The following is a 27,748-nucleotide window of genomic DNA, read 5'->3' as shown; positions in this document are numbered from 1 at the left end:
TCTTAACTAGTTTCCTGGAGGATATAGGGGATTAAGAAACATATATTTTATTACTTTTTAACAGTTGCTAAAATAAATATATCATGTTGATTCCTCCCTGATTGGAAATCTAAGCATTAGCAATGATACCGTGTCTGTCCCATGGATGAATAAGACATTATTTCTGCTTCAAATGTGGTAGGAATAGACACATAAATACATCATTACAATATAATGTGATAACGTCGGTGTGCTCTAGGAGAACCTGCTCAATTTGTGAATGTCAGGAAAGGCCTCCTAGAAAATGGCCAGGGCTGAGTGACTGACAGCCAATTCCACACACTGTGCACTGTCTATTTACATGTTTTCCCCAGCCAGATTTTCCTCTCTAGTTCACTGACCTCATTTCCTATGAATCACACTCCTTCCATCTGGAGACAGGGACAGAGAACTAGATTTTTTTTTAGTGTGTGTAAAGCAAGCAGTACATCCCACTGCCTTTGATGCAATGTTTTTGGTGAAGGTCAGACACTCGCTTTCTTCAGAAATGAGTCAGGTAATCTCTATGAAGACTTTAATCTTCGGGCCTGCACCTATTAAATAGTCTCTATAGTGCCCTGGTAATTGAAAGAAAGTTATAGCCTTAATGAGAATTTGTCTGGACTGGCAACTCAGTGAGTTTAAAATGATGTGTTTGGTGCCCTGGAAAGTAATTTAGCAGTCAATTTATTAAAAAGGCACCGTGGTCTCTCAAGATTATTTATGCAGATAGGCTACAAAATGCAATTCCCCAAAGATTCTAGTAAATCGTATGAGGCAGATTTCATCAGCCTTCCCTTTTCAAAATGAAACATTTCCATTCCCTGCCATTTATAGCATGCATAAGTAAAAAGTACCTTGAACAACATTTTCATGACTCTGATCAAAGCATGAATGAAAACATTTTATACTGATGCAAGAATAAATGTTCAAGAAACTTGAGTGGTGATTGTTAAGGTGATAACTGTAGTTCTTACTGAAGCACTCTACCTGTCGCTTACCCAGTGAATGAACTATGCAATTGATTTGCCTTGCTAAGCCATTAAAAACTAGAAGTCACTTTTCCTTCTAAAAAAAAGTAATTCCAACTGTTCAGCTTTTAAATAGTGCTGTATTTCTGAAACCAGGAGCAATTTTGATTAAAACTAATAAAATCTAATGTATTTTCTTCCTACTTTCTTTCAATGTTTTTCTTCTTTCTCTTTTTTTATTTTTCTTCTTTATTTTTGCTCCCTTCCTTGTTTTCTTATTCACTTCCTCCTTTTCTCTCTTATTTCCTTCCATTCCCTTCCTTTTTCTTTTAAAGGAAAACATTATCTTTTCAAAAGAAAGGGGAGTGATTTATAGAAAAATATTTGCAGTAAGATTAACAGAGTGTTGGGTGAAAATAATGTCCAAGGAAAAAAGAGGCAAATCTATAAAACATTCAAGGTTGGCATAATTACTAATATTTGTGTCTGAGATTTCTGGAAACCCACGCAAAAAGGAAAACATTAAAAGTCACGTGACTTTAATTCTGAGATAACACACATGCCACCAGTTCCATAGGGAAGACAGGTTTCTCCTGACACTAAATTCTAAAGGAAATGTTGCATCGATGTCCTTATAAAATAGTAACACATTGAAAGAAATATATGCACTGAGAAAACTTCACCGTAAATGTGGAGGTGTATGTTGTATGCCTGTTATTCAACAATGAACTCCAATGCCAGCTGAGAAAACAATGTTACAAATTGTTGGAGAGCAGGAGAGAATTCACCCACTCTCCCCTCCTTTAGTTCTTCTGGCTGGACTGGTTATAAAATAATAGAATTGACACAAGGCTGGATTAACAGAAGAAAAAACAAACAATTTAATACTTGTGCACAATATGATGCCCAGATCATAAAATGAGGCTTGAAGAAGTGAGGAAACCAGGCACCTTCCTATACTTTTTAGACAATAAATTTGTGAGAAACTGACAAGACAAAGAAAGTTGGTGCTCATTAGAAAGGAATCTACGCAGGTTTGAATATTCCTTAGAGAGGAATCTAAACGAAGTTTGGGCTTGGGTAGTAAATCAGTAAAGGCGTTTGTTTACACAGGCTTTCCAACTCTGGATGGTATAACTCTTGTGACAAGGTTGTCTCTCAGCCCTTCCAAAGGGAGGGCATCTATCATGGAGATTTATTTCCTGCTTTTAGGGGGACAGAGGAGAGTCAGAGAGCTCTTCTTGCTCTTGCTGTTTCTCTGGTGATTTTAGTTCTAAATAGTCCGTATTCCTTTGTAGAATATCTTGGGGCAGCCTACCCTGGGCTCCCAAAAAATGAATTAAGGTCAAATTGTCCAAGATGTTGTCCATAGATCCTGTTTCTGACTGTCTCCCCTTCAGCCATAGTTTTGGTAGGAGATGCCAAGTTTGTTTCCTTCCCAAAACCATTCCCTCTGTAAGATAACAGAGAGCAGCTACAGACTGACCCGTCAATCTCTCGCTTGTTCTCCATACAGTAGCGTTACCCATTGGACCAACTGGGACCTCGGTTCTTTTCATCGATGTACAAGAGATTTTAAGGTCAATGAAAATGAAAGTAAAGCAAAATGGGGTTTGTTGAAGATACATTCCGAACGAGGAGAGGAAGGACCAGTAGAGAAAGAGTGCATGGCCCCAACCGCTGCACTTAAAAGAGGGATTGTCTGGGTGGAGACTTACATTTGCATTCAAGGATGATTGACAGAAACTATCTTTCTTCTGGCCATGCCCTTATCCATAATGCATACAGAAGAAGAAAAAAAACACAGGGAGCGGGGGTCAAAACCAAAATGCAAATTTATTATAATTAGTCCAGGATCCTAGTACAGTCACATTGAGATCATGCCGTTTTCCTCTGAGCTTGCTCAAAGAACCTGCCTGCTGGTGATCTGCTGGGCCCCACATAGACAGGCGGTCTGAAGGCAATGTTGGTCTGTCCCCTGTTCAGGGCACCCAGGACCGGCCTCACCCCAGCCACTCAAGTCTAACTTCCTACCTAGCAGTCGGTTGCACAAAGGAGGAAATTAATTAAGTGGTGGAGATCATTTCTTCTCTTGGCATTTCTTTCCTTCTGTGTGCCACAGAATTTTAAGAGTCGAGGTCCGAAAATCTAAAATTAATCAAGCTTACCTGTTGGCTAAAAGCTATCACGGTGCCGGGGGAGTGCTAGGCGTGTTGCAATGTGGCAAATGAACAAGCGATTGTAGTTGAAATGTGTCTGGTGCTTAAGGGGAGGCTTCGCCACCCTTTGCCTTAAATCCTTTTAATTCACTGATCCCTAGCCTGTTAAAATGCTCTCCCCTACCTTCTGCCCTGCCAAATCAATCCTCATTCTTTCCCTCCAATCTGAAAAGGAGCGTCCATTCTTCTCTTTAAAAAACCCTTTTCAGCCTCATCCCACCTGGCTCAGTTCATTACTTAAACCTTTTGGGAGTGTGAAATGAGCTCCAGTGCCGGGCTGCTGCTTTCACAGCATCGGTTATTCTTTTTAGCTTTAATGTGTCCCAAAGCTTCACACATCCCCACCTAAGCTCCTGCTTTAGGGAGGAATGCTTATCACAGCGAACAGTCTGGGGGCGAGACAAAGAGCGAAACCTAAGCAGGGCCTGAGAAGAAAGGCAGATTTAATGCTGTGCAGGACGCCTTGGTGTATCCTTCTCTCTCTCTCTCTAGAATTCACCCATGAGTATAAGCATTTTTATATACTCAGGATACAACCTCAAAAATAATAATAATGAGTTGCATCTGTGTGCTTTTTGACTCATATAGAATAAGGTTTCTCTGAAGCCAGGGAGCTCTGTGAGGGTGCACAGCCTATAAAAATGGAAATAAAGATTTAGAAGTAGGTAGTCAGGAGGCATTAGCATGTCAAAAAGGCAGTGCTATCTGGGCTTTTCTATGTGATACCAAACTCCTGATTTCCAGGAGCTATGCAAATATGTGATAGAGTTATCTGAATCTGCAGAGCTGGACCCGTTTTCAGGATTTAAAATATGCCACCTCTAGTTGTAATCTGGACAGAGTGGCTCTCTGATAATTAACAACTAATTTCCTTGCAAGAAAAAGAAACTGAGTCAGGGATTTAGTTGCATGTTTAATATTCGCAGAACTTAATATAACGTATTCTTTCTTAACAGTTTAAGTTTTTAGTTCTGAGATTTTGTTTTTCAAAGAGTGACCGCACAAAATTGCTAACCTTTTATTTTGCCAAGCATATTTTAAATGTATGTTTACTATTTCCATTATTTCTTTTTTTAAAAATATATTTTTATTGATTTCAGAGACGAAGGGAGAGGGAGAGATAGAAACAACAATGATGAGAGAGAGTCATTGATTGGTTGCCTCTGAAGGTCCCCTACTAGGGATCAAGCTCATAACCCAGGCATGTCCCTTGACCGGAATCGAACATGGGACCCTTTCAGTCCACAGGCCGACACTCTGTCAAACCAGCTAGGACTCCATTATTTCTTAAAATAAAAAAAATAAGTTATTAAAAAAAAAACTTTTTGCCACTTATGTTCTGTTTACTGTGAATAGAAACTGGAATAAATTGTGTTCAGCCCAAAAAAAAGGATGAGTTCACCTTGGCAAGATTTCAAATGCAGGTGGTCTGTCTCAAATTAATTTCCCAGTTTTGACACACAGCACTGACTCCAGAAAATGTTCACATGAACTGATAGACTGTATACTCTACTCCTAGGTTGCTGATATCAATATTTCCTGCAAATAATTATGTGATTACTTTGTTGTTTTTTCTAAAAGAAGGTTTTGTCTAATTATCCCAAATAACCCCAAACAACATATCTGTAACATTCACTTCAGTTTATTTTCTCATGGAAAGTTTGAGAATAAAAATGTAGAAAGGACAATCTCAGAATATAAGATAGTGTGTAAGTGTGTGTGTGTGTGTGTGTGTGTGTTTTCATGTGCATTTGTAATCTCTATTTTTCTCAACCAGATAGTGAAAACATCCCTAAGGATCAGTATTTGAGCACACCAGGGCAGAATAATTAGTATTTACTAAATTCTTTATTCTTTAAATACATTCTTAATTTACTATGTTCTTTATTCTTAAGGTTTTGTCTCTAGTCTTCCTTTATCTGTAATAAGCTTATAGTAAATATATACTCGTCAGTTCCATCATAGGGCAATGCTAATGGTAGGTGTGTAATAAATAGATGCTAGATAAAAACTGATTTCTAAATAAATTTTCAATGTTTTTTCCAATTTAAATTTGTCCAGATTTTGTTTTAGAGAAATTAATGCATCTCCCCGCCCCGCGCCCCCCATCCCCTCCCCCCCCCAGGGTCTGTCTCAAAAGAGATAGCCAAGGGATAGAATAAAATCAGCTGGAGATAATAGAAGCATCTTAAATCCACATCTTTGCAGTGGGTTTATCCTAATAACAAAATATCCAAAATCCTATATATTAAAAGGCTAATATGAAAATCAACCAAATGGCAGAACAACTGGTCGCTATGATGTGCACTGACCATGAGGGGGCAGAGGCTCAAGGCAGGAGCTGCCCCCTGGCGGTCAGTATGCTCCCACAGGGGGAGCACTGCTGAGGCAGAAGCTGGGTTCACGGCCGGCGAGTGCAGGGGCAGTGGCAGGAGCCTCTCCTGCCTTCGCAGCAGTGCTAAGGATGTCAGACTGCCCACTTAGGCCCGTTCCCCCGGGGCCATCAGTCAGACATCCCCTGAGGGCTCCCAGACTGCAAGAGGGTGCAGGCTGGGCTGAGGGACCCCCCCACCCTGTAAACAACTTTCGTGCACCAGGCCTCTAGTATAATATAATCAAATAATAATATCCAAAACCACTTACTGAGCACTTTGTATGCTAAGGGCTTCCTGTCTCATGTTATTTAATCTTCACAACAACCCTAGAAGGTTAAAATGATCATTGTATCTCCATTGTAAAGATGAGGTAACAAAAGAACCTACTGATTGAGAATTTGTCCAATTGTACTCCTGGTAGGGCCAGGGTTTTAAGCCCATAATCTGAGTCGAAGCTCAAGTGTCTTACCCACTAATTACTAATCATTAAATCAATCTTTCACTATTAATTACAGTCCTAATCAATCATTTTAAAACCTTGTTAAAATCTGCAATAAAATAAAATCCAATATTTCAGATGAAAAAATAAAAAAGTACAAGATACTAAATTCTGAGGCATTACATATAGACTCTATTGTTCCAGTTCTCTGGTCAGTGAATCAATGGTACAGGACAAATACACCTGTTTCTTTAAGGCATTGTCTCCCTTGAAAAAGAGAGGAAATATCCTCTACTGAGGTTTTCTCCTCTTATTGGTCATAACATCAATGAGTATTCTTGGAAATTCCCTGCACAGATAAAAAAGGGTGAGTGTTGGCTTAGTCTGTGGAAGACATTGAACCTTCTTTTGAAAAGGCAATGGGTGAGCCCATCATGCTACCCAACTGCATCATCTCCATGTTAACCAGTAGACAGCAGGAATTAGTTTCCACCCCAAAGGCATAGTTTTATATGAAAACTAAAATCTAAAGTAAATAAAGGGCAGAAACAAGATTAGGAGTTGAGAAGCTGAGCATCTCCGGCTGAGCTTCCAGAAGAAAGTCAGAATAATTGAGAGAAATCTTCAATTAAAACTCACAGTTGAGAGCAGGGATGTAAAAGATTTTCATTTAATTACTTCTGTCACATCCCATTCCGGCTCACCAGGTGACATCTGGAAGTCCAGGCTACATACTGTCTTTTTCAGAGCAACACATAACTGATGGCTTTACATTAGGGCTTGTGAGGCTTTGAATTGAAGGGAATGATAAGCACAAAAGATTTTCTTTTTCTAGACTGTTCTTTGGCAACATGCATTTTTTAAAGGTTGAATTATGCAACAATATGATGCAACAAAATCTGTGAAGTTGTCATTAAATTGATCATTAGGGAAAACTATTGGACAATATAAATAAGTCAATATAAAGGAGTCAAAAATCAGATGCCCAAGTTATATATACACAAATTTTAACTTTAAGTAATATATAAGCATGCAAACAAGAACTTGAGGTATTAAGCAAAAATTATACCTACATCATTATGGTAATTCTATTAATTTGTGCCATCTTTTAGATAGCAAAACATTTGAAGTTTTATATTAAAATGTTCATTTATATGTATGGAATTCCATCATTTCTTTCAGTATCCACTGTTTGTGGGGTTTTTTATTTGTGCTTTGTTTTGTCTCTATGTGTGTTTTCCCTAGGAGTGGAAATTCATCAATCCCAGTCTTCTCTACTGGAGGTGGACCATTTGTAAAACTAAACACAGCATCTAATGGCAGCTTAATACTCACACCAAGGTGGGTCCCAAAATCTGTTCTTGAACAAGTTGCACATGGACTGAAAAGATGATAGATTTCAAAGTCAATCAGATTTTAATTCCACCACATACTAGCCACATAATCTTGGAAGTTCTTTATCTTTTTTATTCTTCAGGTAATCTCAAATAATCTCTAACTGGTCCTATCTGATAACATTGCCTAAACCCCATAGAAATGGTAAGACAGTCAAACAAGATATTGTATATGAAATTGTTTAGCACTGACAGTGATCCAGGAGGTTCCAGTTGCATGTCCTTTTCATCCCTACTCTCAGATCCATAAACAATAAGTCCTATTGAAAGAAATTGTGAGCCCTAGCCGGTTTTGCTCAGTGGATAGAGTGTGGGCCTGCCGAATGAAGGGTCTGGGGCTTGATTTCAGTCAAGGGCATGTACCCCAGTTGCAGGCCCGATCCCTGGCCCTGATTGGGGCATGTGCAGGAGGCAACCAATCGATGTGTCTCCCTTACATCGATGTTTCTCTCTCTGTGTCTCTCCCCTCCCTTCCACTCTCTCTAAAAATTAATGGAAAAATATCCTTCGGTGAAGATTAACAACACAAAGAAACAAAAAAAGAAATTGTGAGAGTTGGGATAAATTGGTCCAACGTGGATCAGGTTAAAAAGAGCAACACAAGCTAGCTACCATCAAAGGAGGAGAATGAGGAAAAAGTCATGGGAATCTTTGCTCTGCCTTAGCAAATAGAACATGGATACAAGTGAGGAAGTCCAGACTTCTAGTTGTGCCTACATATTCTCTCTTGCTCATTAAAATTAGATTCACTTTTATAGCTTTTACTAATGTTTTACAAAGCAACATTCTTTTCATATTCAAAGATCTGTTTTAGCTTAGATTATGTCATTTCCCCTGTCTGAGCATTATTGGTAATTTTTGTTGAAATTGACTTCTGAATCTCACAGTTCCATTAAAGGCCAGCTGTGGGCGGGAAGAAGTAACTGCAAGGCAAAGCCATCACTACACACAAGGGTTTAGGATGTCATGGTTGGTGCATTAGCTTGTTTAACAAACTTAATGGTGAAAAATGAAATTATAAAATTATTCAGCTATTCATGAAAAGGTACCATTTCTATGAGGTCAACCAGTAACAAACTGATAAAGGAGTATTTTTCATACCCAAGGAGTTTGCAGTGGCGTGTTTTATATGAATGTTTGCTGGGCCTTGAGATTATCAGTCTCATGGGGTGAAGCAAGCAGACTACTAGACTTCCTTTCTATACGGCAGGTCTAAATTTACATTACCGTAATAGATCTTGAGGAGTCTGCACGTTGAGAATTTCTTTTACTTATATCTTATGGACATTTAAAATGACAAAAAGGACAAAATATAAAAAACCAGTCATCTTACTTAGATGCATGTTTCAGAGAAAAACTAGATTATTCTATGCATATCATCAAATGCCTGTATCACCTTACCTTGATGTCCCTAGTATATGTGTGTTTATGTTATTTGAAAGAGACACCATTTACACACATAGAAACTTTAAACTTTCAAAACATCCATGAGCCAGAGAGGTCCTTAATCCCTTCCTTGATTAGCCATGTTATATTGGGCTAGTGAAAATCAGAAATATGTATGTTTATACAGTTAGGTAGTTTATGTATGTATTTATTTATTACATTTATTGCCCTTTGAAAATTGGTGTTTTGATATATTTTATTGATTTTTTTACAGAGAGGAAGGGAGAGGGATAGAGAGTTAGAAACATCGATCAGCTGCCTCCTGCACACCCCTTACTGGGGATATGCCCACAACCAAGGTACATGCCCTTGACCAGAATCGAACCTGGGACCCTTCAGTCCACAGGCCGACGCTCTATCCACTGAGCCAAACCTGTTAGGGAGAAAATTGGTGTTTTTGAAAACACCCTTGCACTAGTGGTTGTGATTTAAAAAAAAAAAATGGAGGAAAGGAAGAGAATATCAAAGAAGATCATTCTTCCAAATATGAAAATCTACCAATCTATATCCTCATATTTTCCTCCTATTGTGAGGTGTATGCGAGATTCCGATGCTACTTCCCACCACAGAGAAAGGCCACTCAATGAGATATCAGCAACCTGACCTGATAGAATTGGAAATGTACAATCCATGCAGCTGCCAATACTGCACTTCCCCTTCCTCCAATTATTCAGACCGCTTCTGTAGCAGTCCTAAAAGTCAAAGAAACTTTGACTTAATATATATAGATCAACACTGGGTTCTAAGCTCGGTACCAGACACAGGATACACAGTGCTTATCAAACACTTTATTGAATGCCTATCACGTGACAGACACTGTGGTAGGAATATTGCAGAGGTTATTTCCAATCTGTGTAAAAGCTATTACATAGGCAATATTGTTCCACTAGAAAGAGGAGGCAACAGCAGTCTGGTGTTGGTAACTGACTTGGACAAGCTCACAAAGCCTGCAGGCAACATAGAGAATCTAACCCAACTCAGTCTGACTTCAAAGTGCTCTACTTTTTCTCTCTGCTGCGCTATTTTCCAAAATCCCCAAAGCAACAACTTGCTTTAAATAGCAGTTCTGGAAAGGAGAAGGAAAAAGAAAGGCTTTTCAATAACAAAAAAGGCCATGTTGCTGAGCATATTTTGGGAGAGAAATGAGTTCATGTCAATACAACAGATATAAACCCATCCATTTATATCACAGCATGGTTCCCACTGGGCTGAGAGAAAGACACAGGATCGTGGCATTGTCTTTCTTCCTATCCAGAGGGCTAACCTAGCTCTGACTCCACTGCCAAAGGCCAGGACAGCAATTCTGTTTCTCTCCAATCTCTCCAAATATACCTGGACAATGAGTGGATTCAGTGCTCATTCTGACCACAGGTTAAGCAACTACTCCTTTGACACTGCATGTGTGTGTGTGTTTGTGTATGAAATTTTTGACTAGCCAAAGTGCATAGAGAATAAAGTGTAAGGTTCAGTTTAATTTTTTGGTTAACTATTAACTAGAAACTTTTATGCGCTTACTAAAAATATAATTCATCATTGTTATACATACCACAGAGTATTAAGCATTTTCTAATATCTAAGAATGATTGAACTGGTTTGAATATGGATTTTCACTGATGAGTACTATAGATGCAGAAAGAGTTAGGATAAAATTTGACACATCTCAGAAATTACAGCTCTCCCAACTACGAGTAGATAACAGAAGCGGAGTTAATTGAGGGTTCTTCTTTGTATAGTTCTGAATATGTTTTGATATATCTATATCTAGATAGCTCCACATGCATGCATATTGCTTATTAATAAAATATAAATATATTTCCTTATATTTGCATTGAAGTTTTCTTCTACTCTAAAGGTTATGTCAATCAGACCACATGAATGCATGTGGTTTCAAATTAACGTTATGAATTTTCCAGAAACACTGATTTGCTTTGGCTGTATTTATGATCTCCTATGGTTCTTGGGTCTTATTTGTGTGTTTTCTGTTTTGTTTTGTTCTAAACTTTCAAGACCTAAACAACATGAACAATAGGTGTCGTTAAATATATAAATAGAAATCATTAAAATGATTAAATATAATCATTAAAATGTGTGCATGTGTGTGTCTTAATGTGACTAATATCTGCAGTGGCTGCATCAGGAAATATGGGGCAAGTACTTTAATTCCTTGTATTAGACTGATCTCTAGTGGCTGGTAAGTATAACAAATTTTTAAAAAAATCTTTTTCTTGGCTTTAAGTAAAGTTGTATCCAAATATTTAAACGGGTAGTGAGTTTTATTTTTTTTTTAATGTATTTTTATTGATTTCAGAGAGGAAAGGAGAGGGAGAGAGAGATAGGAACGTCAATGATGAGAGAGAACCATTGATTGGCTGCCTCCTGCACACCCCAAACTGGGGATCAAGCCTGCAACCTGGGCATGTGACCTGACTGGGAATCAAACTGTGACCTCCTTGTTCATAGGTTGACACTCAATCACTGAACCACACTGGGCAGGTAGTGAGTTTTTAAAATATTTATGAATGGACTTTATTTTATATTTGCTATTTGTATGTTTACCTCTCTTGAAAGCAGGACCTGTGATTAATTCATCTTCAAATTCCCTGAATAAAGTTCAGATTCTCACACATAGTGTGAGGCACTGACTAGTTGTCTGATAGGAATATGCAGGCATATTCTGTCTTACAGAGTAATGAAATCCAAAGTTGGTTCAAGCAAACAAAGAATAACTGTCATTTATTGAGTGTTCGTTGTGTTTAAGGCACAATAATGTAAAATAATTTTTACTTCTCAGAAAATTCCAATAAAGTAAGTACATTGTCCCCATTTTATGGATGACAAAAGGAAGTCTCAGGGATATTGAGCAACTTACCCAAATCATGAAGTGTAAGTGGTAAAGGACGCAAACTCAATTCCACTGGACTTTAAACTGAGAATTTTCTGCTTTGTATTTCAGCCTCCTTACATTTCATATAGGATTCTTACATTTAAAAATTAATTTAACTAATAAAAGGACAGCCTACACTATATTATGCTTCAAAATGTTAGCTGCATAATTTCTGAAATATAATTATGCTTCTATTGCAGTACACAGTGTCTACAGGATTCACTGATTCTGTTACAGTGTAACCATAAACGTAAGTAAATACATTGTCATGTTTTCCTTTTAAGCCTTCATTTAAAATTCTGAATAGAGTTGGTGTGTCACCTGAAGTTAGTTTGTAGTGAGCCACTCAATTTTCATGACCAGAGGAAATCCACCAAAATACAACAGATGCTCTTTCTTCAATTATTTTAACAGCATGCGGGGAAAAGATGGTGGCTCAAGAAGTCAGCCAGAAGATTGTTGGAGGAAATAACGCCAACGAAGGAGCCTGGCCATGGCTCACTGCTCTCTCGTATAACGGCAAACTGCTCTGTGGTGCTTCTCTCGTCAGCAACGACTGGCTGGTATCTGCAGCCCACTGCGTATATGGGTGAGTGTGGCATTAGAGTGTCTCTTCTCAAGTGGGATGACCACAGCAGACACTGTGCATCCCATCTCATGTAGCCTCACAAATCCATCTCATGAGGGAACTCTTCCCGCTGTCTATGACATTATAAACTTTCCAATCATTCTCCCATTATAATCATGTATAAAAGAAAGTTCGATTAAAAAATCATTCTTCGTTATATATTGGCATCAAGTATTATGTTTCCTACATCCATAATAATTGAAAAGTAAGGATTTTAAAGGTATTAAATCAGTATGTAGTGTATAAATTGTACTGTTATCATTCAATTAGACCAATATTTATTGTCAGCAAATTGTTAGCATCAAAAACGCTCTCCAGTTACAAATAACTTGTGCTCTAAAAATTTGTGTGTGAGGGCTTAATTATGAATTAGAATAAAAATGTTTACTTAGTTCTCAAGTCTGATCTATTTTGATGCTGCCCATAACTAAAAGTTAGAACTAATGTCAACCATATCTAATTATTTTTTCTTTTGTAACATGACAAAATACATGTTGAATTCTAGAATTTATTCTCTTTCTAGAAGCAGTCATTCCTAAAGCAATGCCACAGGAGAAAACAGGGTGGGTAGATAGGGTAGAGAGGGTAGAGAGAACAGGAGGAGAAAATAAATATTCCCGCGCCCAATAACTTGCTAATTCTCATCTGCATAAAAGAAGTTAATCCCATTCTAACATTTGTGAATTAGGTCAGATAAAAATCTGGCTGCCTCATAGAAAACTCATAAAACCTGCTCTAGGGCAATTTCCTGACCCTTTTCCTAGGTAGAAGAAAACTCCAGAAAATGCCCTTCCCTGTGACAGTTACAATGAGCCTCTCCTAAGGGCATCTAGAATCTCTGAGGAAAACACATATGTGCTCAGAATGGAAGCTTCAGCTGTAGTTAATTAAATTAAAAGACTGAACTCCCGACGAACACAAACATTGGAAGTTCTCAGATAGGTGGAAACAAACTGTCACACAGAAGATTTTGAAAGTTGTTTGGAAGATAGGGAGGACCAGGGTGAATGAGTATTAAAGGATTAACTCGCCTGAATACCCATCGTATAGAGGGAGGGTAAATTCAAATTCAGAACCCTAAGAGCTTTGAAATGAGAACCTTCAGCCAGACCCCAGGTTGGCCAATTACTTGAACCTCTAGGGAACTTTCCATGGTACTGATCATGTACATCTAAACCTCTGTGATTCTATGTGCTGAACTTTATAACAGTGGCTAAACTACAGCCTCTCCCATATCTAAAGCACATCTTCTTGAGTTTGCTGCCTTCTGATAAATTATGTTTTTATCTGTCTTCAACCAGAGCATAGCAAGCATATATAGTGGTCAATTTTCCCATCCCCTGATAAACATGACTTTAACTTTTACCTATACATACTATATGCCTTGGGCATGTCACAGATGTGCAATCTATAGACTAATTGTGTTACAAGTGAAAGGTATCTTTAGTTAAAGATTCCGTGTTTTCTGTTGCACAGGGGTAGATCTTAGTAAGTTAGCAATCTCCAGTATTAACCTAGGATTTGGTAAATTTGTCTGTTTGATGTTCTTGCAGAACATACGCTTTCTTAATGTCAACCAGACTTGCAATTTTAGCAACATCTTTCAATTATCGACCTTACAGATGCACTTATTGCAGGTCAGAGATACCAATATTTATCTTTTTTTCAAACCACGAATATACAAAAAGCAGTTTCATCTAATATAAGTACATGTTCAGTCATATAGGACATAAAATGTCTTTTCACACAGTTTCAATTTGAACACAAGCAAACAAAGGTAAGCTGTCACAGAACCAGGATGAATTCCACCTTATTCTCACCCAGCTTGCATCTTACCTCTCCTCAGCCACTCAGTGGTATTATTTCTTCTTTCTCCAGTTGGTAAGAGTTCCAGTTTCTTGCTTTTTACTTCATGCCTCTAACCAAGCAAGGAACTTTCTGCTTACGATTTTAGATATTTGGAAAAAGATATCTGAGTAGGCCTATACTGCCTATTTGCCTTTTAAAAATTCTAACTGTGCCGTGAAAAGCTTAATTTTCTAATATGTGAATGGAAGAACCCAAATCAAGCAACTTACTAAAAGCATACTACACAAATGACTTGTCCTCAGTGTAAATCTGTTCCAAGTGTTTTAACCTGCAGGCGGTTAAATGGTTTCAATGGACAGCTCTTCTCTCTCTACATTCTTATGGTCCACACTCTGATTCCCATCCAGCCCCCGTGTTCCTGGATGACCCTAAATATCCTTGCATCCATTATTTCTCTATCATTGACTTGTCTTGTTTTTCAACCTTAAAAAAGATATTTGGAAACTACGGGCCAATTTTGCTGTGGTTTAAAGGCAAGGTTGACTTCGAACTGGAAGACAAGATTTTGATCCTACCTATGCTACTAATCTCATGCAACTTAGTATCTTTGCGTTCCAATATCCTCATCCATAGGGTGTTTATAGGATATCTACCTTCTAAGGTGATTGTCAGGAAAAATTAAGATGCTGCAATACTTTTGCATACTGTAAATACAAATGTGCTGCTGTCCCTGCACCTGAAAGGTCCATGAAAAGGGAATCTAAGTCTTGCCCAAGAAACACTAGCATATTTACTTTACAAATGTTTTATATTGATTTTCAAAACATGCACAAAATTTCAAATATTAGTATATAGAACTCTTTTATAACTTCACCCAGATTTATTAATTGTTTAAATTTTATGTTCTAAGATCTTTCTCATTCTTTCTGTCCAACCTGGAGAAATTCTTTCTCAACCATTTGATAGCAGGTTAGACATTGTACTCCTTTAGTGTTAAATATGTCCACGTGTTTTTACTAAAAACAAGGATATTTTCTTATATAATCACAGATCATGGAAATTTAACATCAACAAAAAAACAATGTTCCAAACTATAGTATGAATTCATTTTTGTCAAATGTCCCACATATGCCCTTTAGGACATTTTTGTGTTTTGTTTTTTTGTGTGTGATTTTGCCAACCAAGAACCAATCCAAGGTAAGGCACAGAGTTAGTTTCTATGCCTCTTTGGTCTTCTTTAATCTGAAATAACCTTTCTATCTTCTGTCTTTCTTAGCCCTTCTAGCTTTCTTGTCTTTGATTATATATATATATAAATAAATAAAAATATATATATATACATATACATATATATTTAAAGTAAGCAAGTTATTTTGTAGAAATGCTTTCTACAAATTTTGTCTTCAGAAATAATCACATAGAAATTTAGAGAAATATAGGTACTTTATTTGATACAGATTTAAATCAATAATAAAATAATGCAGTTCAGAAAAAAAGTACCTAAACTCCCAAACTCTTATCTTTTGTAAGTACTACACGCCATGTGATAGATATACATATAAATGTAAATGATATGGGAGAGTTTGTAGCTAACACAGAGTTTAGTAGTCACCATATCCTCTCAATATTTTAGGCTTTGAGTAGAAAACCAATGCATGAACCATAAACTGTGAAGATCAAACCTACATGCTTCAAGCTACTGGTCTAATTAAATATAATCTACAGCAACAATAATCTGACACATTCTTAATGATTTCCAAAATTGTTATTGTGTTACATAGAAAATAGCCTGTTTTCCGTGTTTTTATTTCTCCTGCATGAATAAGTAGCACTATGGGAAGAAAATATCTCTCCAACGTGTATCATTTATATTTCTCTCACAAGTCATTCCACTAATCTGTGTCTATGTAATTACCTTACCCCACCCCCAACAAGTACAACACCACATTAAACTAGACATTTGCAACTATTCAGAATTAAATGACTAGTTCTGCAATCATTGCAGTTACTGAATTTTTACTTCATTGTGAATATGGTTTAATTCCAGCTACTCTCTGGTAATTTCTTGGAGTGAAAATGTTGCAGGGCAATAGTACAGTTAAAAGTCCTTGCACACTTTCACTTAAAATATACTATTCAACTCAATCTGTCCTATGACACAAATGTTATTTGTTACCAATACTTTATTGATGGCCAACATTGTGTATGGAACATGATTCACGTTCATTGTAGGTGGAAATAACTCATTTATGTTAGTTTATAAGTTTTACTCTTTACCTTAAGTCTGTGTGAATTCAATGACACCCCAAATGGAAGAATGTTCCCAAACCTCCTTCCATTACTACAATAGCTGCTGTGGTTGTCTGAAGAAACCCTGGACCAAGGTGCCATTTCCCCAGTAGAATGTGCTCTAAGCAGTCAAATCTGATCATACATTAGCATAAACTTGGAGATTTCATTTCAAAATTCATTTAAAATTAAAGTACCAGATGCAGACTCATTAAATCAAAGGTAGAGAAGAAGGGGAGAGCAGATATCAATGTTATTCTAGATGATTCTAATGTGAAACCACAGTTTGAGAGCCACAGTCTAGAACTTTAGAAGAAGTGATAGAGAGAGATTAGCAGTAATTAAGGCTTGCTCTGTGATCTGGTAACAAACAAAAAAAAATGCAAAATAAAGGAATATTTGTTTAAGGAAGAATTCTTTGGAGGAAATCAAGAACATTTTAGGATGGGAGCACATAGTTCTGAAATATCTTTAATGAAGATCTCTAGAAAGATTGGGAGTTTCTTATACCTCTTTATTATAATCTTCAGGAGAAATTTGGAGCCATCCAAGTGGAAAGCAATCCTAGGCCTGCATGTGACATCGAATCTGACTTCTCCTCAAGTAGTGACCCGGTTGATAGATCAAATTGTCATAAACCCACATTACAATAAACGGAGCAAGGACAGTGACATTGTCATGCTGCACCTTGAATTTAAAGTGAATTACACAGGTAAAACAAATCACTTTTAGTCATCTCATCTGCCCAAATTAATTCAAAATTAGATTTGAAATATTTTTTATCAGCACCAATGCATTAATAGTCCATAAAAGTTGAATAATCTGTTATAAAAATTATTATAATTTAAATGGAATTGTAGAATGAAAGAGAAACATATTAAGTTACCTTCTGGAGCTATTTAAATCCAACTTTCTAGAGAGTTGGCCACTGGAATAAACTATCAGAGCCCTCTATAAATTCAAAGCAGCAGTCCAGAAAAAAAGCGGGCCATGTTCCAATACACGTCTTCTCTATTTCTCATGTAAAAGAAAGGCGGTCCACCTGCCACAAAAGCCAGAGTAGGACAAACTGGGAGAAGAGTGTACATTCTAAAAGTAAAGTGAAATGTATTTTTATGGATTTCAGAGAGGAAGGGAGAGGGAGAGAGAGAGATAGAAACATCAATGATGAGAGAGAATCATTGATCGGCTGCCTCCTGCACTCCCCACACTGGGTATCGAGCCGGCAACCTGGGCATGTGCCCTGACTGGGAATTGAACCCAGACCTTCCGGTTCATAGGTTGATGCTCGACCACTGAGAAATGTTGGCCAGGCCATAGGATAAAAATTTTAAAGGAGATTCAATATTAATGAAGTGACAGATGGAGGACTTTCTCTGAATACCTAGGTAATATACAATAAGTCACCTGTGGCGTGAATTTTATCTTAAAGGGCTCTACTCAACACCAACCTTTACTCTGAAGACCTTTCCTATCCCAGTTAGTGGGGGGGGGGGGGGGATGCTGCTATCTCCTTGCTCTTATGGAACTTGGCCTCCACATGTATTGTAGCACTTATCAAAGCAGGAGGTGACTGCGGTTAGTTCTATGGCCCTGTCTTTGAGAGTAAGCACAGTATCTTACTCATTTGTGTCCGCCCTGGGACCTCCATGCAGTGGGAGCTTTAATAAATGTCAGGTGGCTTGTAAATTGTTGGAGAATGGCTTTAAAAGCCAGTGACAAATGCTAATGCTTCCATAAGTGCCCAGTAAAACAATTGCCTAAAAGCTTTTATAATGTGAGATATGTGGGGAAAACTAAAAAAAATAAATAAATAAACTCAGAACATATGCCCAAATTTCTCTTAATTGACCCTGAAAAACAGCCTTGCCAAGATTTTCACAGAATTGGCACTACTTCCTATTAAGTACCATAATTATTTAAAAATCAAATACAAATGATTAATTCCAGAAGTACAACGTTGTTTACACCATGAAAGAGTAATTAGGAGGCAATGTAGAACATCCTAAAAGGCTACCAGTGGTACCTATCTATTGTCCAAAAATTACTGCTCCAAAATGCTTCTTTCCCCAAAGATTGATGTCTAAAAAGTGTCCAGGCTATCAAAAACAAAAGTACCGATTGTTTTAGATGAAATGTTTATAATGTTTGATTTTTAAAACATTGTTGGAAATGCATGTGCATCTATTCTAGCTCTTGTTTTGCTTTGTTTTGTTTTCAGATTATATACAACCTATTTGCTTACCAGAAGAAAATCAAGTTTTCCTTCCAGGAAGAATTTGTTCTATTGCTGGCTGGGGGAGGATTGTTCATGATGGTAAAGTATCAGACCCATAAAAAAAAGCAAATGGGTCTTTTTTACTAGAAAAAGTATGCTCTTGCACCATCCTGTGACTATTTTCAACATTTTGTGCAACTCTTTTGCTATAACAGTTTTATGTGATATCCTTTAAAAGCAATGTCAAGCTTATATTCATATACTGAATATTTGTGTAGCTATGATTTTTTTCCAAATCGTATAGAGCATATTATAAAACTATAATCCTTATAGGAGGAGAACTCAAGCATTCCCCAAACTCAATCTCTACTTTTTATATTATAAACACTGATAAAGAGAAAAGATACATCTATTTAAATGAATATAACTAAAAGTTTCAAAAATGTATTTTTGTAAAGTTCATGGACGAAGTCTCATCAAAAGCAAAATTATTAACTGTCACATTTCCCAAATCAATAAAACTATCTTATCATCTAAAGGTCTCACAGTCACATTTTCTAAAATGAGAACGAAATCCCTTCTAGCTTCAAAAGCTGGTTCTGCCTACTGGCCAGAAAACTCAGATACGGCGCACATCTTACACTGAATACTATAAATTGTTACACCATTGACTCACTAGCATTATTGAGTAGCATGTTTTCCAAACACAGAAACGGTGCATATTAATAATAACCAAACATGATTTTTTTAAAAAACGCACATTCCAGTACTTCATGTTCTCTAAATGTAACTGCAAGTCTCATTGGCATCTGAATTTCTCACAGGAGTACCTCCATCAAGGACGAGTTTTGGTGGCTCGTTAATAGTTAAACAAAAAGGAAAGCACTAAGTTCTGAAGGGAGAACCTGGCCCCTGGAGTCACAACAGATCAGAGATCATAGTCACGATATTTACATTATTATTGTATCCAGATGTATTTAAATCTTGTGGAGAGGAGGTCGGTCCCAGAAGCGAAGCATTCACAGCCAAAATATGCTTATTTCTTGTAAAACAAAGCATAAAGCTTAAGTCAGACCCCCCTGCCTAATAATTCCGATAAAGGTTCTCCACTACAATTTCATTATGTTGCTGGAAATGCCTCATGTCTACTGTCCATAAAACGTATTGAAGTCCAAGACGGTATATTCTTTTATTTCCTCCACTTGAGAAATGTCATGATTTATTGAATTTGAAATCTAAAGAGCAAAAATGATTTCTAGATAGATATTTTCTCTATCAAACTTAAAATTAGAAGACGTTTTTATGACCACAATGTAGACTCTCCAAAACAAATTATCCAATAATGAATAAATTTAAGACTCTTTATTCCATAGGAAATGGGTTGTATGTTTTTTTTTCAGAGCTGATACACATTGTTACTAAAGATATGCATTTAATTGACTTAAAAAGGTCTCTCACAGTGGTATGGAGCCAAGAAAAAATATGTATCTGAGGTCAATTTCATTTAGAAATAAATAGATCATGTTTAAATAATTCCTGGGTGATGGAAATGGGAGTGAATTTTTATAGCTCTGTCTTATGGTTTCCAGCTACTTCATTTTATAAAATCTTCCCCTTTTGAGTATTTGACACACAGTAATTTTGCTAGAAAAACCATGAACATATTGTTTACCAAGAAGAAATGAAGTTATATTTGTTGATTGAATTAAAGCAATTAGTAAACTTGAAATAAATTTACTTTTTTTTGTGTGAGTATATACATATGCTCAATTATTCTCATGACAATTCATATTGATAAATACATATCAAATATAAGAACACTGCTCAAATTTTCCTTTACTAAAGAGTTTTATCATATACCCAACCAATTTTTATTCTTTGACAAGCAACAAAATGGGCTTTGATTTTTATTATAAAATAAAATTGATCTTTATAGAATGGATGGCAGTGAGATGCTGAATTTTCTTCTACATCTTAACCACTCCAATTCACATTATTAACTTAAAGCTCATGGTTAAACTTGAGAAATCATCCAGGGATGTGTTGCTGGAGTCACTGCAACAGCTGGAAATAGCCATTTGTACACATCTTCTTCCAACTTCATATTTACTGTGACGCTGGTACCTTGATTTGGCCATGGTTGTAGTGTTTATACCAGGCAGATGGGCAGGCAATATACATTGGGGCTTTTTTCCCCTTGAAAACCAGTTATTAAACATTTACCAACACACCACTGAGTTATTATACCTATGTTGCTTTGCACCTAAATCACACACACACACACACACACACACACACACACACGCACATTTGTTTCCTGTCTTTTTAGCTGGAAATGAGGTCTCATACATTTGGCAACAACACTGGCTGTCAACTTTTTGCCTCTCTTGAGGAGCCAAACAGAATTGCTAATTATTAGAAAGTGTTTATCATGGAGCTTTTCTGGGCCACTAGATACCTGCTTCATTTCCCTCCTGGGATTAGCATTTCAGTAAACAGAGGTTCATATTCCCAGTAGATGAGTCATTTTGTAAAAGCCATGGAATTACACTCCATCAGAAAATACCTCCTTTCTCTTCACCTGCACGTGGTGACAAGCTGAATGCCCTCAGATCGGGGCACAGTGCATCTGAGCTTTATCTCCTGTTCAGGGTGCACCTGCTCAGTCACACAGCAGCACAAGGAGCTGAATGCCATTATAAGGGAGCACTTCTTCAGGTGCCCAATCAAAAGCTCTTCTGGGTTTCGGAGCCATTGCTAATTTCCGTGAATGAAACTCTTTGTGTTGGTGGGTCCCTCCCCCGCCACCATTGAGCAACACTATAACTGTTTAAAATTACCAATCATGCCTAAGGACTGTCCACTTTTCCTGCTAGCCCTTGGGAACCGAAGAAGTGCTTTACATCCATTTGGCAAAACCCACAGATGGGCATTATTATGTTCTTTGAAGTACAAGGTTAAGCATTCAGTTCCATTATATACACACAGTGCTAGATAAAGAGAGTGAACTGTTGAAATAAATAAGACTGATGGCAGCTCATTCACTGATGCCTGTTGATCACTTCTGACTGGCTGCCTGCATTCTCCATCTTGAACAGGTCCTACTTCAGACATATTGAAAGAAGCTGAGGTTCCTCTCATATCAAATGAGAAATGCCAACAACAGATGCCAGAATACAGCATCACGGAAAACATGGTGTGTGCAGGCTACGAAGAAGGGGGGATAGATTCTTGTCAGGTAAACATATCAAACAGCTCACCATACATTTTCAGAAAGCATTGCTATATAATGATTATGTTGTTTAATAATGATTCAGAAGTCAAGAAATCATCAGGCTCTTATCTTCATTTATTTTTTTCTACAAAACTGTGACTTTTGGCTTTTATTTGTAGGTTATTTACATAGTTCTCCTGGGTGGACTTGAACATTAGAAACAAAACTATTATTTACCAACAAGGTTTATAAAGCAAACTAGAGGCCCGGTGCACAAATTCGTGCACAGGTGGAATCCCTCAGCCTGACTGGCAATCGAGGCCTATCAAGGGGCTGGCCTGCCAGGGAGAGGGACTGTGAGAGTTTGGCTGGCCAATAGGGGGGCGGGGCCACAGGAAGTTGGCTGTGGGAGCACACTGACCACCAGGGGGCAATGCCTGTGTTGAGCGTTTCCCCTGGTGGTCAGTGTGTGTCATAGCATCTGGTCATTCCAGTTGTTCAGTCATAATGGTTGCTTAGGCTTTTATATATATACTAGAGGCCTGTTGCACAAAAAGATTCATGCAATAGGCCTTCCCTTTCCCTGGCTGCCGGCACCGGTTTTCCTCCAGTACCCGGGACCCAGGCCTTCGCTCCGGCCGGCGCAGCCTTCAAGCTTTCGCTGCTCCAGCTGGAGCTGCCTTCAGTCTTCACTCTGCTGCTTCGAGCCTACATATGCAAATTAACCGCCATCTTTGTTGGTGGTTAATTTGCATATCTCGCTGATTGGCCAATGGGAGGCATAGCGAAGGTACAGTCAATTACCATGTTTGTCTATTATTAGATAGGACTAGAAGCCCATTGCATGAAGATTCGCGCAATAGGCCTTCCTTCCCCTGGCTGCCAACACCGGCTTTCCTCCGGTACCCGGGACCCAGGCTTTCCTCGCAGTCCCGGCTTCGTCCAGAAGGTCATCCGGAAGGATGTCCGGTCTAATTAACATATTACACTTTTATTATTATAGACTAGAGGCCCGATGCACTCAGATATATTAACAGTTCTATTATGAGACTTTGTAAGTAAATTTCCTGGCATGTTTTCAGTACTTGAAAATTAATAAAATATTAATGCATTAACATCTACTGGATTAGATTACACCTGATAGCAGTACTGAGCAAGCAAATAACTCACAAATGCAGAAGTAGCAATTTATACTGTGGGAAAATGGTTTCACTTGTTCAAGTGTGAACAATATGTTATTTAAATTAACACATAAATGTCATAATAATTTGACTTGATACCAAACTTTTTAACAGACACTTAAGCAGATGAATCCATATGTGTATCCTTCAGTTAAATCAATGTCTCAACTCATGTAAACTAAACTTTCAGCTTAGTTCTACATTTATTCTGCTTTGCTGAACATTGGCAAATTCAAGACAAATGGGTAAGCTTCATTTATATTAAAATTTACCTCTGGATCTTATGCTTTCCTTTTAAATGAAAAGTATGTTAAAGGTAAGATATATTGCCACTTAGAGGAAAACTTATAGAATTATTGTTCAGGAGGGAAATCAGCTGTACAATTTCAATTTCCGTTAATGAGGGTTATGTGGTAGACACCTCATGCACGAGAGAGAAAGTATGACTGCCAATGCTATTGATGTTAGAGTTACATTAAGCTAGTAATGCATGCCAGATCTCTGAAATCTTCTATTTGGCTCTGATTTCTAGAGTCTAAGCATGTTATTCATAAGCAAGTAAGAAAGCTCCGAAACAAGGCAGGACTTTGTATAATATAATGTTATCATGATTGAGTACTCGGTAGTCTAGAGAGTCATGTGATTTTCTCTGTTTAACTTAATACTATGTTATGCCAAGAGGATTGACTGATTAAATAGGAATACATTATTTAAAATTATGAACATGTTATCATTGACTCATCACTTGACTAAATTCTTTGAAGCATTCTTTTTCCCCTATAGAGTCAAAGATTTTGCCTTATTAGCCATCCACATGTCCTCGAATATCTTTCGGCTCACCAAAGGCTCACATTGTGAGGCGCTTGTCTGGATTTTAAGGCACAACGAATGGCTGTAGAATGCCATCTCTACATAAACCCAAGTGAATGACAGTGAGCAAACTTGCTTTGCTCCCCATTCTGAGCCTTGTTCTAGAGCAGGGGGTTGCTAAGTGTGGCCTCCAATCCAGCAGAGCAGCATTACCTGAGAAGGTGTGATCAATGCTAATTCTCAGGTCCCACCATAGACCTGCTTCATAAAAAACTCTACAGGTGTGTTTTTCCCAGGTTATCAGATGATTCCGATGTGCAATAAAGTTAAAGAACAACCACTGTAAATAAAAATGGCCATCCACCTTTGCATTCAGATACTGAAGGAAGGTGGTGATTTTTTCTTTTCTTTGCAAATATAGCATTTAAGTGGAAACATAAATGTTAGGCTAATAACTTATGTTCTGGACATTCACTCATATTTTTGAAGTGCTTATACATCTCTGAGATCGTGGGGGAAGGAACCATCTTCACTGAACACATCAGAAAATTAAGACCAGGAGAATTTACCAGTATATAACCAAACTGAAATGAGTTATTAGAAGATGGGAAGGGACAGAATTACATATCAGTCTCTCAACCAGACAGATCACACAGCAGTTGGGCACCAAGCTTGCTGGTGGATCCTGTGGGTAACTGCAGCTGACCCAGTATGACCTGGAAAACTTAAAATCCTTGTTCATGTAATCAGTATCTGGTTTCTGCTGACTATTTACAAAATTAAATTATTTTAGAAAACATGAAGAAAACCCAATGACTTGTTTTAAAAATATCAAAACAGTTGAGGTTTATTTTTAATAATTTCTAGTCATATATTGAGTCTATATTTATTCTTACCTTGGACTGATAGTGTTCCATAAATATTTCTGAATTCTTATTATGGACTTAATATGCTTAAAGGCTTAAGATGCAAAAATGAAAACTATATCCCTGTTTTCAAACAGCTCGCTGACATTTGTTACACCTAGAATAGAGGTAATTTATGTTTGCCCATGCATTTATGCTTCTCTGAGCCCAAAAGAGGAAAGGTGCTTTTCTAGAACACATTTTTTCCCTTAAATATAAGGCCCAAAGATAGTGACATCAAACCTGAATTGAAAAAATCTATTGTATCAGTGATTTCAAACAAAATACACAAAGCTTTAAATTCCTACTTAAATATATAAAAATGCAGATTAATTTAAACTCTTTTACACAATTAACATGAAAAAATACTTGTCAATTTTGTCATTAATGCTACTATATGCTTACATTATGTTCATTTACATTACATATCCTATATAATAAAGAGGTAATATGCAAATTGACCATCACACCCTCACACAAGATGGCCGCCCCCATGTGGTCAAAGATGGCCCCACAAGCTGGCTGGCAGGGGAGGGAAGTTTGGGGGGGGGGGACCAGGCTTGCAGGAGAGGGCAGTTGTGGGTGACCAGGCTGGCAGGGGAGGGCAGTTGGGAGCAACTGGGCCATCAGGGGAGCAGTTAGGCATTGATCAGGCTGGCAGGGGAGTGGTTAGGGACAATCAGGCAAGCAGGTGAGCGGTTGGGAGCCAGCAGTCCCGGATTGTGAGAGGGATGTCTGACTGCCGGTTTAGGCCCAATCCTTGTGGAACAGTCGGACATCCCCTGAGGGGTCTCAGATTGAAGAGGGTGCAGGCTGGGCTGAGGGACACCCCACCCCCATCCAGTGCACATATTTCATGCACCAGGTGTCTAGTGTGCAAATAAAATCTATGAGATTAGCTCTACTAGGATCTGTTATAATTAATGCTTATGAAAATTAAAAACATTTCATTGATTGAAATCTAAGATGAAAACATGTGTACCTATCACTAGAAATTACATCATAGATTTGCCTCTTTCCATTAAACATTAAGTGGTTTTTTTTTCAAATCTGATTGTTTTGTCTAATGCTGAAAAGTTAATGCTACTCAAGAAAACAAAAATCAACTTTATGTGTGAGTTTTTAGTTATTATAAAGCATATAATGCAGAATAATTCTTTTCTAGAGATCCCTTCATAATACTTAGAACATGACTCCTTTAATTATGCAAATCAATTAAGCAATATAAATTGTATATATTTATATCAATTGACAACACACAATTTTCTTTTGTAATTTATTATTTAGGGGGATTCAGGAGGACCATTAATGTGCCAAGAAAACAACAGATGGTTCCTGGCTGGTGTGACATCATTCGGATACGAGTGTGCACGGCCTAATCGCCCAGGGGTGTATGCCCGGGGCCCGAGGTTCACAGAATGGATACAAAGTTTTCTCCATTAAAATATTTCCTAAACCGAACACAAAAGTCAGGCACTTTTCTCATTCCACTCTAAAAAGTTTGGAAATTTAGAATTTTGTAAAATATAGTTTCTAAAAGTCATTATTCTTATCTATGCCACTGAAATGCTGTGGGGGAGAGAAACAAACAAAGAAACTAAATTAATCTTTACAATAATAAGTAACTTTTAAATAATACATTTTGGGTTTTATTGTGAGCAGCTATGCTTTCGCAGATAAAATTGTCTTTGCTCTTAATCATTATTTTTATCATATTCTCTTATTTAAAGAAAAATTAGAAAAAGAAGTGAAATAGACTGTTTTGCACAAGGTTTGTTACTGTTTGAAATAAACTGCTGGAAATTACCTACTTTCAGCTTAAACTGCTATTATCAAAAACTCAATAGTCTTCCTGCGTTTCTATCCAAACACATTTCTAATTCATCTTGAGCATATTTTTAATGGTTCCCCTACTCATATAAAAAGTATGTATTCTAAGCTCATGTCAGAGAACTGGACTAAGTTGATTGCATGTCCCTCTCAAATAAGCTAAGTAAACAGCAAACAAGCACAAGTCTATATATCCCTACTACCAAAATAAAAGGTAAATTTACTGATATTGTAGTTTATTGGATCCTTTATTACCTGAATTATTCATGCTATCTATTTCTTACAAGCTGGGTTTTTTTTTAAACTTTCAAAAATAAGTATACATATTTAAGAAATGCAACTAGTAAAAATTTATTTTTCCCGATTTATGTGTGTTACAGTGGATGTTTCTAACATGTGCAGCATTTATTTAAACACAGCTGAATTGCCCATTAGAAGACCAAAAATGTGGAATAAATGAATTTGTTTCACGGCTTTAATCTCTTGGATCATTTCCAGAGTAAGTGCAAACTTCAATTTTGCATGCCACACAAAATATATTGACTCCTTTGGGAAGACAAAATTCCTACCTACTTAATACAAGCACATTCTTGCATGAGTCTATATGTCCAAAGGAATAGATAGCAACTGAAAGATGGGATCAATCAGCACAGACTGGTCTTATGGAAGAAATGAAATTTGGGCTACACCTAAAAGGAATGATCATTATTGAAGTCCTGAAGAGGTACTGGCGACCACTGGTGAGCAATTATAGAATTTATTCTGAGGACAGAAAGCCAGAGTCCCTGAAGATACTATTCAAGACCTTTCCAATGACCTGTTCTTGATAGTTAGGAAGGATAGAACAGCAGGGGTAGGGTGTACTCTTTGATTTACTACCTGGATATTATTCCAGAATTCACCTGCATTTCAAAACACACCTTAAGAACTATGCTCTGAAAAAAACATCCACACCATGTAGTCCTTTAATACTTTTCAAAGGTCATCTGCAATGTTAACAAACCCTTAGGACAGTCTCTTGACCATCTTCTAATAATTGTGAAGTTCATTGTCCTACTCCCTGTAACTTATGGGTTTAGTAATTAATGCCAGAAGAGTTATCCAGGCCTGGATCAAGA

At 37.3% G+C, this 27,748-nt stretch overlaps 1 protein-coding gene across 1 annotated transcript in view; it reads left to right on the top strand.

Annotated features, from left to right (window-relative positions):
- TMPRSS15 (transmembrane serine protease 15) overlaps positions 1-26,243 on the top strand; it is a 103,863-nt gene extending 77,620 nt beyond the window's left edge. The window contains exons 19-25 of the mRNA XM_036352518.1: positions 7,268-7,363; positions 11,947-11,996; positions 12,161-12,335; positions 17,003-17,184; positions 18,694-18,789; positions 21,789-21,928; positions 26,088-26,243. Coding sequence (XP_036208411.1) covers positions 7,268-7,363; positions 11,947-11,996; positions 12,161-12,335; positions 17,003-17,184; positions 18,694-18,789; positions 21,789-21,928; positions 26,088-26,243 — 895 coding nt within the window. The remainder of the gene's footprint in view (positions 1-7,267; positions 7,364-11,946; positions 11,997-12,160; positions 12,336-17,002; positions 17,185-18,693; positions 18,790-21,788; positions 21,929-26,087) is intronic.
- The last annotated feature ends 1,505 nt before the right edge of the window (positions 26,244-27,748 follow it).

The sequence above is a fragment of the Myotis myotis genome, unplaced genomic scaffold (assembly GCF_014108235.1).
Source record: "Myotis myotis isolate mMyoMyo1 unplaced genomic scaffold, mMyoMyo1.p scaffold_m19_p_2, whole genome shotgun sequence".
Taxonomy (NCBI): domain Eukaryota; kingdom Metazoa; phylum Chordata; class Mammalia; order Chiroptera; family Vespertilionidae; genus Myotis; species Myotis myotis.
The sequence above is the reverse complement of the archived record's forward strand: the minus strand, read 5'-3'. Positions and strand labels throughout refer to the sequence as shown.